The sequence below is a fragment of the Argopecten irradians genome, chromosome 4 (genome assembly GCF_041381155.1).
Source record: "Argopecten irradians isolate NY chromosome 4, Ai_NY, whole genome shotgun sequence".
Classification (NCBI taxonomy): Eukaryota; Metazoa; Mollusca; class Bivalvia; order Pectinida; family Pectinidae; genus Argopecten; species Argopecten irradians.
Genome location: NC_091137.1, coordinates 26,600,076 through 26,618,382, shown reverse-complemented (window position 1 = coordinate 26,618,382; position 18,307 = coordinate 26,600,076). Strand labels below are relative to the sequence as shown.

Sequence of the window (18,307 nt, the reverse complement as noted above, 5' to 3'; positions counted from 1 at the left end):
AAGACGTTCTAAAAGAAAATCTTCGAAGTATATTCATGATTAATTAATTATAACGCACACAAATATGATATTGTCTCCGCAGCGGTTGGTCCGAAATGTAAGTTATAAGATTGTTACATATAAGCAAACGTTTTATAAATATGCATTATGCATTTCCTCATTTCATGCAACAAATTTATGGTCTTGCATACTTTGAATAAAATCAACATATTAATTTCCAATAAGCAAATATTACATCGTAGTATTAAAGTATGCACGTGGTTGGTCTAAAATGTACATAAGACGTTCTAAAAGAAAATCTTCGAAGTATATTCATGATTAATTAATTGTTACCATGTGGTATAATAAACAAGTATTGATTTATATCCACGATTGGTCCGCAATGTAAGTTATAAGATTGTTACATATAAGCAAACGTTTTATAAATATGAATTATGTACTTCCTCATTTCATGCAACAAATTTATTGTCTTGAATACTTTGAATAAAATCAACATATTAATTTCCAATAAGCAAATATTACATCGTAGTATTAAAGTATGCACGTGGTTGGTCTAAAATGTACATAAGACGTTCTAAAAGAAAATCTTCGAAGTATATTCATGATTAATTAATTGTTACCATGTGGTATAATAAACAAGTATTGATTTATATCCACAACATACTAATGTTTGAAGTTGCTACATCTACGACAAATTGTTATTATTATCTCTCAAAACCATTTCAGACAAATTGATATTTCTTTCCATAAAAAATCACATAGTGTATGCTAATGCCGTTCTTGAAAAGTTTCAACTTCTAATGTATCTTTGAAGTTTAAAAGATTGAAATTAATATCCTTTGACATTTCATACAGAATGAAATACTGATAGCACATCAGCAAATCAAATATTTCCTCTCGTTGTAGATGTTACACAATATAACGAGTCATACTAATTATTGTCTAAATAACTATCGATGATTCTTTGTCAGAGATGTATCATCTTTCTTTCATAACTTTGTGTTTAAAATGATCAATATTAAATAAAGATAAGGTTAAATTAATAACAATCACGTTACATTTATCATTTCTATAAAACTAAATACATCACTCAGCAAACTTTATAATAGCACTACATCGGTTTGATGTTGACACTCCAGAAACCAAAAATGGCATTTGTCACCTACTAAACTATACCATTTCACAATTAAAACAAAACATGATATTTCTCCCGAAATCACTGCTTCTCTTTGATATCGTACGCGTACGTAGTTACATGTAGTTATGTGTTATGCAAAATTGAAAAAACCGCCATTTATCGAGAGTGAAATGGAAATTATTTCCAAGGTCAAAATGTGTTTGATCTTTTTATCTGATAAGATATCTGGCCAACAACATAAAATCTTAACAGGTGACAGATGTAAAAAGGAATTCTTATACATAAACTATGCAAACTGAATTAGGATAAAATATACCTGATGTCAATATAGGTCACCAGGTCATTCTTAATTTTAAGGTATTCCTTAACTTTAAATTCTTCGTAGGAAAGCATTACATAAGTTAAGAAAAACTTTGGAGCTTTACTAAACTTCTGTAATGCTTTCCTACGGTAAATTGTAAGTTAAGGAATTCCTTTAAGTTGTTTAAATTCGTCAGGACACCATGAATATGTTCGATACCTTATGGGTTACTATCACTGGCGTTGTATCCATCCCTAGATTATGTCATAGCAGTGATAGTAACCCCTGGTATATCGAGTATGCACCATGATATATAATTTATCAATTATAATAACCTATGTTTATTTTCGAACAAAGCATAACACTGTTATTCCCCTTTACCTCACTCTATCCATTTAGTTCTGTTAGGTTTCATATTGCTATCACATAATTCACATAAATGGCGGGGAACATTTAAGCGCGGGGAATAAAAAGCCTTATCCTCTTAAACGATAAGTAGTTGGAAATTTATGTCAGAAACACAAACAATAATGAAGTGAGTCGTTTTTAGGATTTCCACATAATATATACCTGTAAACGTACTTATTTTAACACAAGCTACAATCAGCACAATATTGTTTTTGAATAGGTTTCCGTAGTGATGGATTCACAAATAATTACTATATACATGTATAAGACTTGCGGAAGTATCAATTAGCGCAGTCGCATTTAAACGCGAAGTATCATCCGCGAAATGCATGCGTTAAAATATGATAACCGCTAAAATATGTACGTTTATGGTATATGGTAGGTTACGGTCAGTCCATCACTTACAAACGTAGTTCAATATATGGCATTATTAACTGACAGTAGTTACATCTACATATCATACAATGATTCCATATCAGGAAACCATCGTTATATTCAATGGCACTTACTTGATGCCCAAGACATCCAAAGCTTAAAACACAATTGAAAATAGCATAATTCATCACATCAAAGATCAAAATTAGTTATACATTACATTACACACTACAAACCAACTTATATTCATGAGAACTCAATTTTGAGTTTTCACGCCTAAAGATTCCTCAAGGCGATTTATTATCGCACTTTACAGTCAGCATGTTCACAGAAACAATTCTCTTAACAATGCTAATAACTCGTGAAATATGTTGGTGTACAGTGTACTAATAAAAATATAGTGTTTGATATACACAGTATACAAATCCGCACAAAGGGGATACAGCGTTCAACTCAAAAAATAAATCAATGTATCTTATATACACAGTATACAAAACCGCACAAAGGGAATACAGCGTCCAACTCAAAAAAATAAATCAATGTACCTTACGTACACAGTATACAAATCCGCACAAAGGGGATGCAGCGTTCAACTCAAAAAAATAAATCAATGTATCTTATATACACAGTATACAAAACCGCACAAAGGGAATACAGCGTCCAACTCAAAATACTAAATCAATGTATCTTATGTACACGGTATACAAATCCGCACAAAGGGGATACAGCGTTAAACTCAAAACAAGAGGCCCAGAGGGCCTGTATCGCTCACCTGGTTTGCAATGCCAAATAATGTTCTGAATACAGGTTCATTGTTTCTTTTCTGAAGGAATTTGAATATTTACCTCTAAATCCCCTATTGGGCCCCACCTCTCCTGCCCCAGGGGGTCAGAGCCAAAATTTACACAAGTTCTGTTCCCCTTCCCCCAAGGATGTTTGTGGCCAAATTTGGTCACAATCCAAGCAGAACTCTAGGACAAGTAGCGATTTATAGGATTTACCTCTATTTCCCCTATTGGGCCCCGCCTCTCCTGCCCCCGGGGGGTCAGAGCCAAAATTTATACAAGTTCTGTTCCCCTTCCACCAAGGATGTTTTATGTGCCAAATTTGGTTAGAATCCGTGCAGAACTCTATGACTAGTACTGATTTAAATGATTTACCTCTATTTCCCCTATTGGACTCCACCCCTCCTGCCCCCGGGGGGTCAGAGCCAAAATTTATACAAGTTCTGTTCCCCTTCCCCCAAGGATGTTTGTGGCCAAATTTGGTTACAATCCATGCAGAACTCTAGGACAAGTAGCGATTTATAGGATTTACCTCTATTTCCCCTATTGGGCCCCGCCCCTCCTGCCCCCGGGGGGTCAGAGACAAAATTTATACAAGTTCTGTTCCCCTTCCCCCAAGGATGTTTGTGGCCAAATTTGGTTACAATCCATGCAGAACTCTATGAATAGTAGCGATTTAAAGGATTTACCTCTATTTCCCCTATTGGGCCCCACCCCTCCTGCCCCCGGGGGGTCAGAGACAAAATTTATACAAGTTCTGTTCCCCTTCCCCCAAGGATGTTTGTGGCCAAATTTGGTTACATTCCATGCAGAACTCTATGACAAGTAGCGATTTATAGGATTTACCTCTATTTCCCCTATTGGGCCCCGCCCCTCCTGCCCCCGGGGGGTCAGAGCCAAAATTTATACAAGTTCTGTTCCCCTTCACCCAAGGATGTTTGTGGCCAAATTTGCTTACAATCCATGCAGAACTCTATGACTAGTAGCGATTTAAAGGAAATGTTGACGGACAGCCGGACGCCGACGGACGACGGACGACGGACGCCGCGCCATGACATAAGCTCACCGGCCCTTCGGGCCAGGTGAGCTAAAAATAAATCAATGTATCTTATATACACAGTATACAAATCCGCACAAAGGGAATACAGCGTCCAACTCAAAAAAATAAATCAATGTATCTTATGTACACAGTATACAAATCCGCACAAAGAGGATACAGCGTCCAACTCAAAAAAATAAATCAATGTATCTTATATACACAGTATACAAATCCGCACAAAGGGGATACAGCGTCCAACTCAAAACAATAAGTCGACATACTTTATGTACACAGAATACAAATCCGCACAAAAGAGACAGAACGTCCAAATCAAAACAACAAATCGACTAATTACTTAGCATGAAGCAAACATCTTAAAATAATTATCATATCTAATATAATAAGAGGCCCATGGGCATTAACCGTCAACTGAATTCGGATATAGAATGAAATAAAAATATAAACACTATATATTGGCCTATCAGGCCCTTGAAGTCAGTCAGTGATTTAATAAATGACTTTTTAGACTATGAAATGTATTTGATTCCATCAAATCTATGAATATGAATATGATGTTAAATGAAATCTCTGGCTAATAATTCTAACCAAGTTTGATTCAGTTCCTATGAAAATTGAAAAAATAATGCTCATAAATGTGTTTTTGCTTTAAAAAATATAGTAAATTTGACCCCCTCTTCGGGAAAAATCTGAAACTATAAAGCTATGAAATTCAATTTTTTGTAAAGGACCATAAGACCTTTTATTCTATGAAGAGTATTTCAGAGAATTTTCAAAGAATTTTACCCCTTATAGCTCCTCCTGCAACCCTCCTGGCGGTGGGGGCCATATAATTCACCATTTTGATTGATCTTATAACTTAGAAGGATTGTGCAAAATTTCATTGAGTTTGCATCAGCAGAATTGGAGAAGTTGAAAATGTAAATTGTTTACGGACATTCGACGGACGACGGACAACGACGGACAAAAGGCGAATCGAACAGGTCACTTAAGATTTCGTCTCAGGTGACCTAAAAATTAAGGACCATTGATTAGGTCCATTTGGTGGTAGAATATCAAATAATGCATTATTGAATTTTACGCGTTACAACACTATATAAACCTTAGCAAAGGAGGTCCATAATTGATAAATATGATATGCCAGTAGATAAAGTATACACTATAATAAATGTCTCAATATAACAACACAAAAACGTTAAAATAAAGAACAGAAAATTTCAATGCAATTACAACATCGGCTTTGCATAGTTCCTAAAGCTGATAATGCAAGTTAAAAAGGATTTTATGGTGAGATAGAACTGGACAGACGCACTGTAATGTCGAATAACGTTATAGACATTTTAATGAATGCATTTTAACTTGCATTGTCGCAATGTAAAGATAGGTATATATCCACAACAATATATACATGTACATATTAATATGATGTATATATGTGAAATTGTTTCTAATCTAGGATGTATACATAATCAGCACCAATACGATTAAGGATAGTTTACTTATTATGTAAATGTCAAAAATATAAGAGATTTCCCTGTTCTACTCTCTAGGTAGGGAATAATTCTTTTTCTTTTCTGCCTTATGATAAAAACTACAAATACGCAAATCAATAAATCAAGTTGTAGATTTCTATTTTACTTCGCCAAAAACTTTGTTGCACTGTGACAAACAAGAAGCTAAATCATTTTGAAATATTCACTGTCATAGACATAGTAACTAATATTTATGAAAACCAGTTAAACAACTCTTTTTACCGGGTAAACATCAACGAAAATATGTGATGATAGGTGGAATTCCGATTGCAATGATCATAAGGTCAAAGTTCAGCACGCACGTGAAGCACGAGCTCGTGCACGGGCTGCACAGGTTATTTCTTTATTTGCATATGACGTTTTTCAACTTCCGGTTTATCACCGGGTAAGACGAAGAAATATTTCTTTCACCGGATCCGGAAAAACGATGGAGTAGAATAACATGTGAACATAACCATGTCAAGAAAATGTCTTCACAAAGAATATATTTTTACTTAAATCTAAAAAGATAGATTTGAATATCCTATTTTGCCACCTACATTAAAATGTTCAGAACTGTTTTTGTGACCATGATATAACTTTCGCGCAAATTGGTTTTTGCGTTTCAATGCCTAGCGTTATTTTCACAGTTAAAGAATTTCGCAATTTTGATCTCAAAAAATCTACTGCAGCTTTAATTGAATTAATCAATTTCGTGGCAATCCGATTTTATGAAAATTATTTACAAGTGAATACAATGATTGACAGTGGTGTATATTTTTTATCAGATAATATGATATTAATATAAAGCTTTCTCTCTTACTAAAACCCGTTCTCAATCACACTCTTTATATCAAGATATATCAATAAAACATTCTAATTGGTGCACTGATTTCTTATTTCTACTTTAATAGGTATATATCCACAACAATCTATACATGTACATATTAATATGATGTATATAATAGATTATGTGAAAGTGTTTTCTATTCTAGGAAACATACGGAAAAATAAAATCAACAAAAAAATAACGTTAATAAAATGTTTGTTTAGAAAGAAAACTATACAAAATATCACCCTATAAGACAACCGATACCATTGGTATCTCGGTCATCAAGATGAAACAGAAGCAGAAATGTCTATCAGCAGTTATTCATATCTTCGATCGATTTCCTTGAGTGACTATTTCCTCAAATACTTATTTGAATGATGATATACCCAATGTATTGATAATCTATAGAACTGAAATATGAACAAACCACCCAGGTAAGTACAATATAGATCATATAACAGTCTACCTTTAGGTAGGCAATATAATTAAAGTACAAAAACAAGTATATAATCAAAATATATAAACATTATAACAAGGTGATAAGTATGATAGTATTTACAAAAACCAACATTATTTAAATCGGGACGGACCATATTAACTGATGTTCTGAAGGCACTTCATTCCAATTAATATGTACAACAAACGTGTACATAATAGATTACCACAGACCGTAAACAGACTTAATGTTGTAAGCGAGTTTGCGTACTGTAAACCATTTGTCTTTCATTTTACTTTCGCGAATTTCGCGATAGCGGTAAATTCTCGAAAGTTTATCTCCACGAAAAAATACACACACCTGTAATTATATTGAAAGATATTTCCATTCAATATTTATATTCGCGAATGTTAATCGCCGCGAACTTGATTTGAAATCGCGTAATTTTGTTGCCGTGAAAAAAAGTTGGTTTACAGTATTTCGTTGTTGATAATATATCGCCGTGGAAACGTTTTCAACCACAAGTACATATATAGCTTTCAAATGAAAGTAAAATCGTGATGAATCGCGGCAATAGGTTGGTTTACACATACATATTGTACAAAAGGAAATAATCTTTATAATCTTAATATGCCAAAAGGTTCACTAACGGGACTAGTTTTCTCAGCAAAAACTCTCTTGCAAGATAAATTGTATAGGACACTGTCGAGACTCATACCGTCAGGGTACGCAAACCAATCAAAAGATGTAAATTTGCATAAGGCATAGCATATAACAAGAGCAAAAGTCTGTACTAATACATGTCTCAAATACTAGTATTATATGTAAGTCTAAATTTCAGTTACGCAGATAGTTACAAAATATTACACAATCTATGATTACCTAATCAATTACTTGATTGCTTTCTTTATTTACACACTTGTGTCACTTCTGACACTCAATTCAGCCAGATTTATCATATACATGTATGTTTGTATTGACTTTCCGAAACACAACTTGGAAATGATACATATCACCTCATATATACCATTGCATATTGCACAATATGCGTTTGGAATTCTGAACTTTTCATAGAGAAGCAAACTTATCGTCACTTATTTCTGTCTCTAACGCGTCCCCGCCCAAATCCACCTGTGAATTGAAATTGTAATTCGTAATCACAAAGGCTTTGACCGCGTCTTCCCAACCTTCTTCGATTCCCCTGTTCCCTATCGCGTTGCCCTTGATCTGGCCTTCCGTCTAGCTCTCCCCATCTACCGCCTCGTACTCTAGCATTTTCCCCTCCATAACCCTCAGCCCCCGTGGGTGATGTTGCTGACTCCCAAAATCCACTCGATCTGTTAGTCATTCTAGTGGTATTTCTACCTGCTCCATCCCGTGCATTTCCTTTCCCGCTTCTCATCCTCTCGTCACTTGCACCCATTCCATGACTCATTGCACCATTTCCGCCTCCTGACCCGAATCCATCTCGCCTATCATCCGATATACCATTACCATCCCATCTTCCTGTACCGAAGTCACCAACCCTGTACCCTCCTCGACCCCTGCTGTTTTGGCCCTGGACGAACCCAATGCCACCTTGGGTATCACCTTGTTTATCGTCACTGCTCCACTGTTCTCTACCTAACCCACCCATACTATACCCTCCTCGTCCTCTGGTGGTCTGGTTTGGCCATCCCGGAGGTAACCAGCCTCTGGTACCAGCACGTTCTCCCCTCCCCCTTTCTCTTTGTTGAAACGATTTCTGGTGTGGCGATTTCATATAAACCATTCCATATGGCAGTATTTGTTCAACATCATTATTACCAACTGTTTCGGAGTCATTTTCACCTAATCCACGCCCACCTCGTCCACCTCCCTTCTTGCCACGCTTGTTTCGTTTAGAACCACGTCCAATGTTTGCACGATTTTGAGACTCCTCATAATCGTTTCGCCATTTCTTCCAGAAAGTTTCCTGTTTGTAAAGAACTATTATTAAAATGATCTGAAAACTAAACAAATGTTTTGATGAAATCGTTCTTAATGATAATATTACGTCATTACGTTTTCAGCGTAAATGTAGTTTACAAGGATTATGTACCAATCCAAATGCTATAAACAGTTTCGACGCCGATTATACTATGTTGTCTATCAAACATATGCCTGCAATTACTCGTTGAAAAGTAAAACTAAATAACAGTCCCAACTTATGTAAAGTATATATTTTACTTACATAGGTTGAAGCCAATGGAATCCCTGTTTCACATTGAAAGCATTTCTTCTTGTTGAAGAAAGTAGATCCAATATGACCTTTTAAATAGAAGACGCAAATATGACATATTACAAAATATAAGACCAGTATTGTTTTAACGTGACAAGTACAGTCAACGCTTAAAAATCCTACACTGCTGACAAACTGTATTTCTTCAAAACAAGAGCAGACGAATCCACATTTTTCTTCAGTGACAAAAGTTATTCAGTATACAATTGCGTCCCAAGAAAAATCTATGGCACTATAACCTATATGGAATGAAGTACTGATTGTACATGCACCAAAAGTAAAATTATTGTATAGTATGGAGCAATTCCTCGAAGTATATATCCAATTTAGGGCGCTAACGCGCCCCATAGAATATATTCTTAGAGGAATTGCTCCATACAAGCATGGTTAACATAAAAGCGAAATCCAATCCCTAAATATATATATACACACGATTAACAACCAATTATTGTTCAAATGATGAGTATAATTTCTGCTATGTCTGTGCTGTTCAAATGGTAGAAATTGAGTTGATAGGATATCACATATTTCTGGCCTACATTTTTCGCGGCATGCGCATTTGTGAGTTTTTAGTTTTATTACGTTTTTTGCAGAGAAATATAAGGTTTTATGGTGAGAATATATGTGGTATTTTGGTATTTTTCACCCGAGTGAAAATATCAGTTTCGATATTTTCACTCTATATCGACCAATCCAAACACAGCATATAGAGTGAATTTATCATATTGGCGGGAATACGTTAATTTTTAAATATCAAACCAAAAATATAATAGTAATAGTACGTTGTACGGGCATATTATTATTTTACGTTAATTTTCTTTGCAGTATGCACCTCACATGTGGAACTTAATCAGTAAGCGCGGAAAGATTAAAGAAGGTAAACAGGTATCGCGGCAGATTGAAACAGATTTACTAATATCAATAGACCTTGTCTAGACTTAGGACAGAGATGTAAAAATATAATGAATATAATAATCTTTGTTCCTAGATGAAAAAACAGTTATATTTGATCACATGAGATGGAAACTTTTATATTTTTCAAATTTCCACTACCTCGATCAAATAAAATTGTTATTCATCAAGAAACAAGGAATAACCTATGTAATGAAATATCCGAGAATATATATCTACGCTCAAAAACCATATCAACAAATTCAACTCGTCACATGTAAATAAGTACACTACAGAATCCCAGAACGAAAGTATGATATCTGAAACGGTTTGAAAGAGAAAATAGTCTTTGCAAAAACATTCAAGTTTACAGTACATTTGATGCACTTACCTTTAGGACATATGACCCAATCATCTATGTGAATACCGATAGCCTGGAGAGAGGGGAAGGTAATGGCCTGTTTGACTTCAGATTGGTCTGACGGATGTAAACCCAACGTTTCTTGTACTTTTTCCAGCTCATTACGACCAAACGTTTCAGAATTCCTGATGAAGGTGTCAGCGTCTAGTAAAGCTGCATTTGATACTGCATTCGCTTTTACTTTGTTTTCGCTCTCCTCCAAACCATCATCATCAGGTTCATCAAAGATTTCTTCCTCAGAGTCGGATGACAGATGGTCTGTTTTACGACCTTTAGCTATGTGTAGAAGCCATATGGCAGACAATTTGATAAACGCCTGATTGATGCAGAATCGATCTTGATGCCGTATATCTACTGAGAACTTTAGATTATCAAGAAATTGCGTGAGGCGGAGAGTGGTTGATACACCCCAAGTGTAGGTTTTCTCTAGGAATTTCTGATATTCGTTGAGTTTGTTTTGCAAAAACCAGAAAGTGTTCAATTGCTTTAAATATGACCGAGCCTCTTCCACACCTCCACATATGGTCGGGTACAAATATTCTTCTTCTGACCCCATCGTTATTATCATTTTCATAGCCGCAACGTTTTGCTGTTGTTTTTTCAAGCGGTTGTTGTATCGTGGATGCCATCTGATAACGTTTTTGCATGCTGGACAGCACAATAGACTTAAGGTGGAGTTTCCTTGTTCAAACGATTCTTCTAAGTGTGTAGCAACATGTTCATGGCCACAGTCTTCAAGACGTACAATACGGACGTCACCAACGGAAAGCCATTCATCGTCTAACTCCGACCACTTCGTTGGGTCACAGACAAGACACAGGTTCGGACAAGGGTCACCACAGTATCCCATGCAAGGGTGTTTACATTTCAAGAGTTTCGGACATGGCTGTTTACACGGGGGTTTGTCACATTCCTCATAACACAAACGGGAACAACTACGATGTGGACATTGTATAGGGCATTTCTGTTTGCATGGGATACATTCACGAAAGCACGGGTGTTCACAACGCCGATGGGGACACAGGTTTTCGCACCTTTTATAACAATGCTTACATGATCCACATGTTTTACTGCTGCATGTATGTCCGCATATTTGACGTTTACCACAGGACTCCTTACATTCACCATGCGTCAGAGTGTCGAAGCACTCAGTGCATTTTCTGGGACAATCGTGCCCACAAGACATTTTTGTTAAACAGTTCGAGGAACATGTTTTCTTTGCCGCCAAATGGCATTCGACATTTGTGGAATGTCCGCATGAAAATGTTTTGTTCACAAGTACTTTACACGTAGGAAGCGTCGATAGTATCGTAATTGGTGTTTTATACATGACACGTTCTTCTTCCAGTGTATCTAGTTCCGTTTTGACATGACAGGGGATTGTGACTGTGTGTCCACATTTCGTCAAAGTGTACTTAACTTCCTCATTACATTGAAACCTCTTTGTTGACCTTCTTTGAATTAATCCTGAGAAGTTACTATATTGTTCAGAACATTTTATGTCCCTATTATGTCCACAAGGCAATGGTTTACTGACGATCGTACCACATTCTGTGTACCGATTTGGAGAATTATAGCATTCTATTTGAATAGTATGCCTACATCTTGGGTGAGGTTTTTCGACGATTTCTTTACATCGGAACAAACTGGGTGGTTTGGAACACTTCATCATTTGTGAATGTTGGCACTTCGGAACTATCTTTGACACGATAACTTTACAAGACTCTCTATATTTGTATGAAGAAGGATCCTCCGAGCATTCCATATTTTTTTCATGATTACAATCCTTTAGACGCTTCATGACCATTTGCCGGCAACTTTCTTTCGCAGGGTCTTTGTAACATGGGGTTTCCTGCTCATGTCCACATTTCGGTATAATCTTTACCACTTTCACTTCACATTCACAGCTCGAAGGGTAATGACATCTCCTTGGACATTCGTGATTTTGGTCGCAACGTTTCGAACATTTGTCTCGGCATCTTGCGTAACCAGATTCGTAGCATTTCATTACCTCAGTATGTGAGCATTCCCATGATTTAGTGATTTTCTCTTCACATCTACGTAGATTGTAGAAACGGTCGAACCGGTTGCAAATGACATCATAGCTGTGTCCACATTTTTCGTGGGTTTTCGTTAACAGTTTGTCACACCGAACATCGGCAGGATTTTTGTAACACTTCATTTCAGCCTCATGGCCACACTTGGATAGAATACGATGTACGTTTACGTTACATTGGTATGAATGGACGTCAATGCAGCACTCCATCTCGGCTTCATGTCCACAAGACTCTAGAGTCCGCGTCACCATAACACGGCATTTGTACTTCTCTGGATTTACATAGCATGCTATTTCTGCCTCATGTGAGCATGGCTCCAGTATTCTAGTAACGATTACCCCACATTTGTATGTTTTAGTATCGACATGGCATTTTAGATTAACCAAATGCCCACACCCAAGCTCACGTTCTACAACGGTATCACATCGGAATTCTTGTGCTGATTCACAACATTTCATTACGCCGCTATGTCCACATGGTAGGACTTTTGTCATAACCACTGGACACTCACAATTCCTGTCAAAATGACATATCTTTTGACAAATGTGATCATTTTCGCACGTTTTTGCACATGGTCGCTTGCACACATATTTGGTATGTTCTTTGTCGACAGGGTGACAGTGGAGTCTGCACGCATGTCCACAGGACAACCGGAAGTCACATTTTAATTGACATCCTCCATCTGGCGATTTCGTGAAATCAGAAGCGTCTTCTGCTTGTATTCCTTCAGCGTTTGGATGGTTTTGACAGTATAGTGGCAGAGACTTTCCAAATTGACCTGCCAATTTGACCTTTTGAACAACATCAGCCCAGCGTCTATTCCCAGCTTTAAACATGTTAAAATTCCCGATGACATACAATCCTTTCTTTGCACGAGATAACGCCACACATATCCTATTCTCTCTTGACAGAAAGCCGATCTTGCCTTCATTGTTACTGCGTACAATTGACAATAGAATTATGTCATTTTCTTCTCCCTGGAAGTTGTCTATAGCAACTGTCCTTACGCCTTCGAATTCGTGTCTAGGCATACAGTCTCGGATGCAGAACATTTGACCTGTGTACGCAGCCAAAACTGTTATTTGTGAACCTTTGTATCCTTGCTTCAGTAAATATCTGCAAAGATTAGCAATATATTGAGCCTCATGTTTATTGGAATAGCTCCTGATATCGTCAGCATAGTTCTCAGCTTGGTTGTGATTGATGAAGAACACGTCTTTTCGAACGCCCCTGATATGTTCGTATTGATGAACATTTTCGTTGTCATCTAGGACATCATATATATCCCGAACAAGTGTAGATATTTCCGGTCGCATTCTGTGTTGTCGTTGAAGGCAGTGGTTTTTTATGCCATTGTTCAGCATTCTTTCAAACATAGAAAGTGATAGGTTGTACTTCAGTGCCAGCTGGATAACCGACGGTTTCGGTTCAAGTTGCTTGTGGTCTCCTATTAGAATGAGATGCTCGCATTGCGGACTGAGCGCAGTGACAATATGTGCTTCCAAGACTTCTGCGGCCTCCTCTACGATAACGATCCGTGGCCCGATTTCCGTGAGAACATCCTGGTACCTCGCTGCCCCTGTAGTTGTCATACCAATCACGGTAGAGTTTCGTAATATTTCAGCATCCACTTCTTTTTTCTCTTTTTCGTAGGCCTTGATTGATTCATAGTACTCTTGTTCCAAATCACCAATATGATTATTATGATGTTGTTTATATAGGTTTACCCAGTATCGATACAAATTCCAGCGGCGCCCTCGTTGTAGTTTGCGTAAACTACCCTGAATTCCTGCAACATCTTGTTCATGCAATCTGTTCTCGGATTTCAACTTGGATAGTATCATTTTTGCCTCCCGTTGTAACAATAATTGAAAATTTTCGTCAACTTGTTGATTTGTTCTGATTTCAAATAAAATGTCTTCAGTTTGTTTATTGATGTCGAGACCAATGTTCCCCTGGAATTGAGTACCAAAGTCATCGTCTTCTATCCGTCTATCATCTTCTACTTTTTTCGCTTCGTCGTCTTCGTACTCTGCACTTGCTTGACAAGGAGTTTCAGTTTTCTCGTTAAAAGCTGATCCCGTCGCCACTCCGTAAGAACTCTTTTTATAAGCATTGCCAGTTCTTCGAAGTAAATTTTCCTTGTCAGCTTCCAGCCATTTATAGAGTTTCTCAGAAGGATAGAGTTTATCGTCGTTATCTAAAGAACTCACAGTGATGTTCGAGCATAAATGGCCGTAACAACTCAATGTCGAGAATTGTATCCTGAAGATGACAAAGACTGTATGCGCTGAATGAAATCTGTTTATGTTGCCTTGTTATAGAAATGTACAATTGGTCTAATTTTGTTTCGTGTGTTTGCATTCCATCCCATGAATAACGATGACGACGCTTTTTTAACGAAAACTCTTCCATCGATTCGTTTTCAGATCTCCCTCCAACGCGCACAATCTCATTACACCAAATGTCTTTTGTTTTTTTGTCAAGAAATTGGACGATACCTTCCATGAATTGATCTAGGGCGTGATTTGTATAACATACAACCAGCATTTGTTCCTTTGGTTTATGTGACATGCTTCGATCATCTTGCCATACATCCTTGTTATGAAGGAGGGCTTTGGCGATCTGAAGGCCGACGTGTGTTTTTCCAGTACCCGGAGGCCCCTGTATGAGGACAAACTCTTGTGTAAGAGCAGCATGGAAGGCTTCAAACTGGGACTGGTCAAGATGTAGCTGTTCAGCCGACGGCCAATGACTAACAGGGTCGTTGACTTTTACATTAAGTAACCTACGTGACCGATACCCAAATATGAAGCTTTCCAAGACTATGGGTTCTAAGTCGTAAGTGATGTTATCATCCTTCAGATATAGCGGGCGATCGACATCTGTCATACACCGGACTATATACTTTTCAAAGGGCAATTTCCCATCCCCCAGCCTCTGAAGGCCAACCAGAACATGCCTGTACGCTTCGAAGTAAGCCGTTGATTCCACCATAGTGAACTTAGCATTCCGAGGTAGCCTTACCTCACCAACTTCAGATGGGAAAACAATTTTAAAACTATGATTTTTCATAAGTTCATCCCTTTCAGACTCAGCAACAACTGCAAAGACCATCGTATGGAAATCATCAGTCGACAGACAAAGCAGAGATCCATAAAGAAGTCTTCGACTTGACTTCCATTTGATTCTTTTCGCGTGTGCAGGATCAAGTGTTACAGTGTACTGTTGGCCTTCAACTACGTTATGCTTCTCATATTCAATAGAGACATTTTTGTACAAACGGCCGTCCTGTAGTCTTTTAACGTTATGACCGGCGCTGACCTCCTGTACATACTGTGTTATACCCTCACGTAATGGACTAATGCAATCTTCTCGGTAAAGACGGAACTGGACATCCAGGTAATGCTTGAGACTTTCGTAGGCACCGCGTGCCTTGTTCTTGCGCAGAAACGCACCACGGGATCCCAAAAAGATATCAGAGACTCTTGGCAGGATAGGAATTTTTCGAAAATCATCAGGTGCGGCCTGCTTCTCGAACGGTAACCGTGGATTGTCAGCGGAATGCGTTACCATTCTCTTCATTACGCTATCTCGCATTTCACCTAGAGTGTCAGACAATCTGACAATAGCGATTCGGTGTTCCCCTTCCGCTGTTAGCAACATTTCTTCTGTCCTTTTCTGAAGAATTATTATCAGACCAAATGCGTTTGTAAACGAACTAGGAAGGCGGTCGGATACTTGTTTTAGTATTTTCACTAGGTTCTCCATTAAACTAAGCCTCATTTCTTCATCAATACTACTAGCTAACGCCGAGGATGTCGATACAAGATCCCGCATAAAGAAGTTTGAACTGACAAGGACAGTCAACAAGTCTATAACGTCGGGTACATCTTTACTATGCGTCGCTTTGAGTAGGACCGCCACCATCTGAATGACGAAGTCGGGGGCATGGCCTGGTCGACTAAGAGTCGTCTCAGTTCGACGTCTCTCTTCGTGAACTAAGGAGTCAAGTAAATCTTCACATGTCGTAGATTCAGCAAGGAACTCTTGTAGTTGACTGCTGGTAAAAATGGCAGTTTGTTTGGACGCCGCCATTGTGTAAGAGTATTAACTACTTACGATATGGCACACAGTTCGTTGTCCGCTAGACGGCGAGGCAGCTCCAGAAACTGATACCTGTAAACACAAATTTAATATTTTGATCATGGACACACAAATATATCTCTTAATATATGATGTTTCCATAATCATATCTTAGTTACAATTAGCATAACATAGATAACCTTGCTCCTGTTTATAGTGGTATTTCACTGAAGCATCCCGCTGAAAATACCGAATAGCATACTGCATCCAGTCACATTATACTGACAACATGCACACCATACGCAAACCACTCTTTTTATGCTGAGCATTAAGTAGGAGCAGAATCTATAACTTTTATCTACTATCTTTCCTACTATACATTTGAAAAATGCACAAAATACATAAAACAAATGCCCAAAAACAAAACAACATACAGGAATTTACTTTAACATTGCAGGACATCCAACAAATATTTAATATTTAAAACAGAATAAATAAATCTATTGTCTACAAATATATACATACTGTAACGTCATTGTACCCAAATTGATACCAATACACTCAGATTTCTCTTATATGACATTTGTTGCTTGGTGTGCTTCACTTTTTTCTGTTTTGTTTTCAAAAAGAGCATACAAACTTTATTTTGATGCTTTGTTTTTGTTATTACAGTGTTTATTTTTACTGTTAGAACGATTAATAGCATGTGTCGAAATTTCTAGTTTTGTCACATGATGTGTACCCAAATTGATACCCAGCAAGAAAATTTTTATAAAATTAAGAAAAATCAATGTATATAGATTTTTGTAATCTTATTTTCTAAAGGGGATGCAGTTGTGTTTATTAAACTGAGTTATACTGAATACAACTATACATTTTACTGTAAAAATTGTACAAGTGTTTTCACAACAGAACCTGCGCTAATTCAGTACCCCCGTAAGACCATGTAATGACCTGTATGATATTTCAATGATTTAAATTCAGTTTTTGTGGCATTCACCTAAGCCTATATAGCTCCATTGTGGTGTATATGTCATAAGACCACTATCAATTATTTTAAATGATTGTAAAAAAAATCAATGTTAAAAAACTACAAACATTACTATAAATCAATCAAGTTACAAGATACTTGAATCTAGTAACAGTTTTTGTAAAAAACAAGATGGAGAAATAACGCTGTACAAAGAGCATTTTGCACGCGATTAGATAAAAAAATAATGTAAGGCAACTATATTTTTTCTATTTCTGTTATGTGTTTATATCTTGAATTTCATTATTTAATAAAATTCTCTTTGAGGAAACCTTACGCTTTAAAAAAACTAATATAGTACAAATAGTAATTGTCGCATGGACACATTTCTAGGGATTAACACATTTCAGACAGAGTTATCGATTTCAAAGTTATCTTTCAGAGAAAATAACAGAAATAGTTACATAAAACGAAGCGTAATTATCAATAAATGATGTATCTTTGATATCATCACTGAGAAATGAGGTAAACTTTAACAACACAAATGTTTTAGGTATTTTTTTCAATTAGGGTATCAATTTGGGAACAGTATCAATTTGGGTACAATGACGTTAGATATGATGAGAAACATTAGATGATTTTTATCTAGTAAGACTACATTTATATGCTGATCTGTTTTTTCTAGTACAGTTGTTAAATTTCAATTTGTTTATCTATCCATTAATCATAAAAAACTATGGAAGATTGAGTGAAAGTGATGTTGTTTTGTGATAAATGTC

The 18,307-nt window shown here is 36.9% G+C and overlaps 1 protein-coding gene across 1 annotated transcript in view; it reads right to left on the bottom strand.

Moving 5' to 3' along the window:
* Positions 1 to 440: 440 nt before the first annotated feature.
* Positions 441 to 18,307, bottom strand: part of LOC138321121 (NFX1-type zinc finger-containing protein 1-like) — a 29,188-nt gene continuing 11,321 nt past the window's right edge. The window contains 4 exon segments of the mRNA XM_069264565.1: positions 441 to 8,797; positions 9,056 to 9,132; positions 10,386 to 14,670; positions 14,672 to 16,651. Of these exon segments, the coding sequence (XP_069120666.1) occupies positions 7,934 to 8,797; positions 9,056 to 9,132; positions 10,386 to 14,670; positions 14,672 to 16,570 (7,125 nt within the window). The 5' untranslated portion in view covers positions 16,571 to 16,651 and the 3' untranslated portion in view covers positions 441 to 7,933.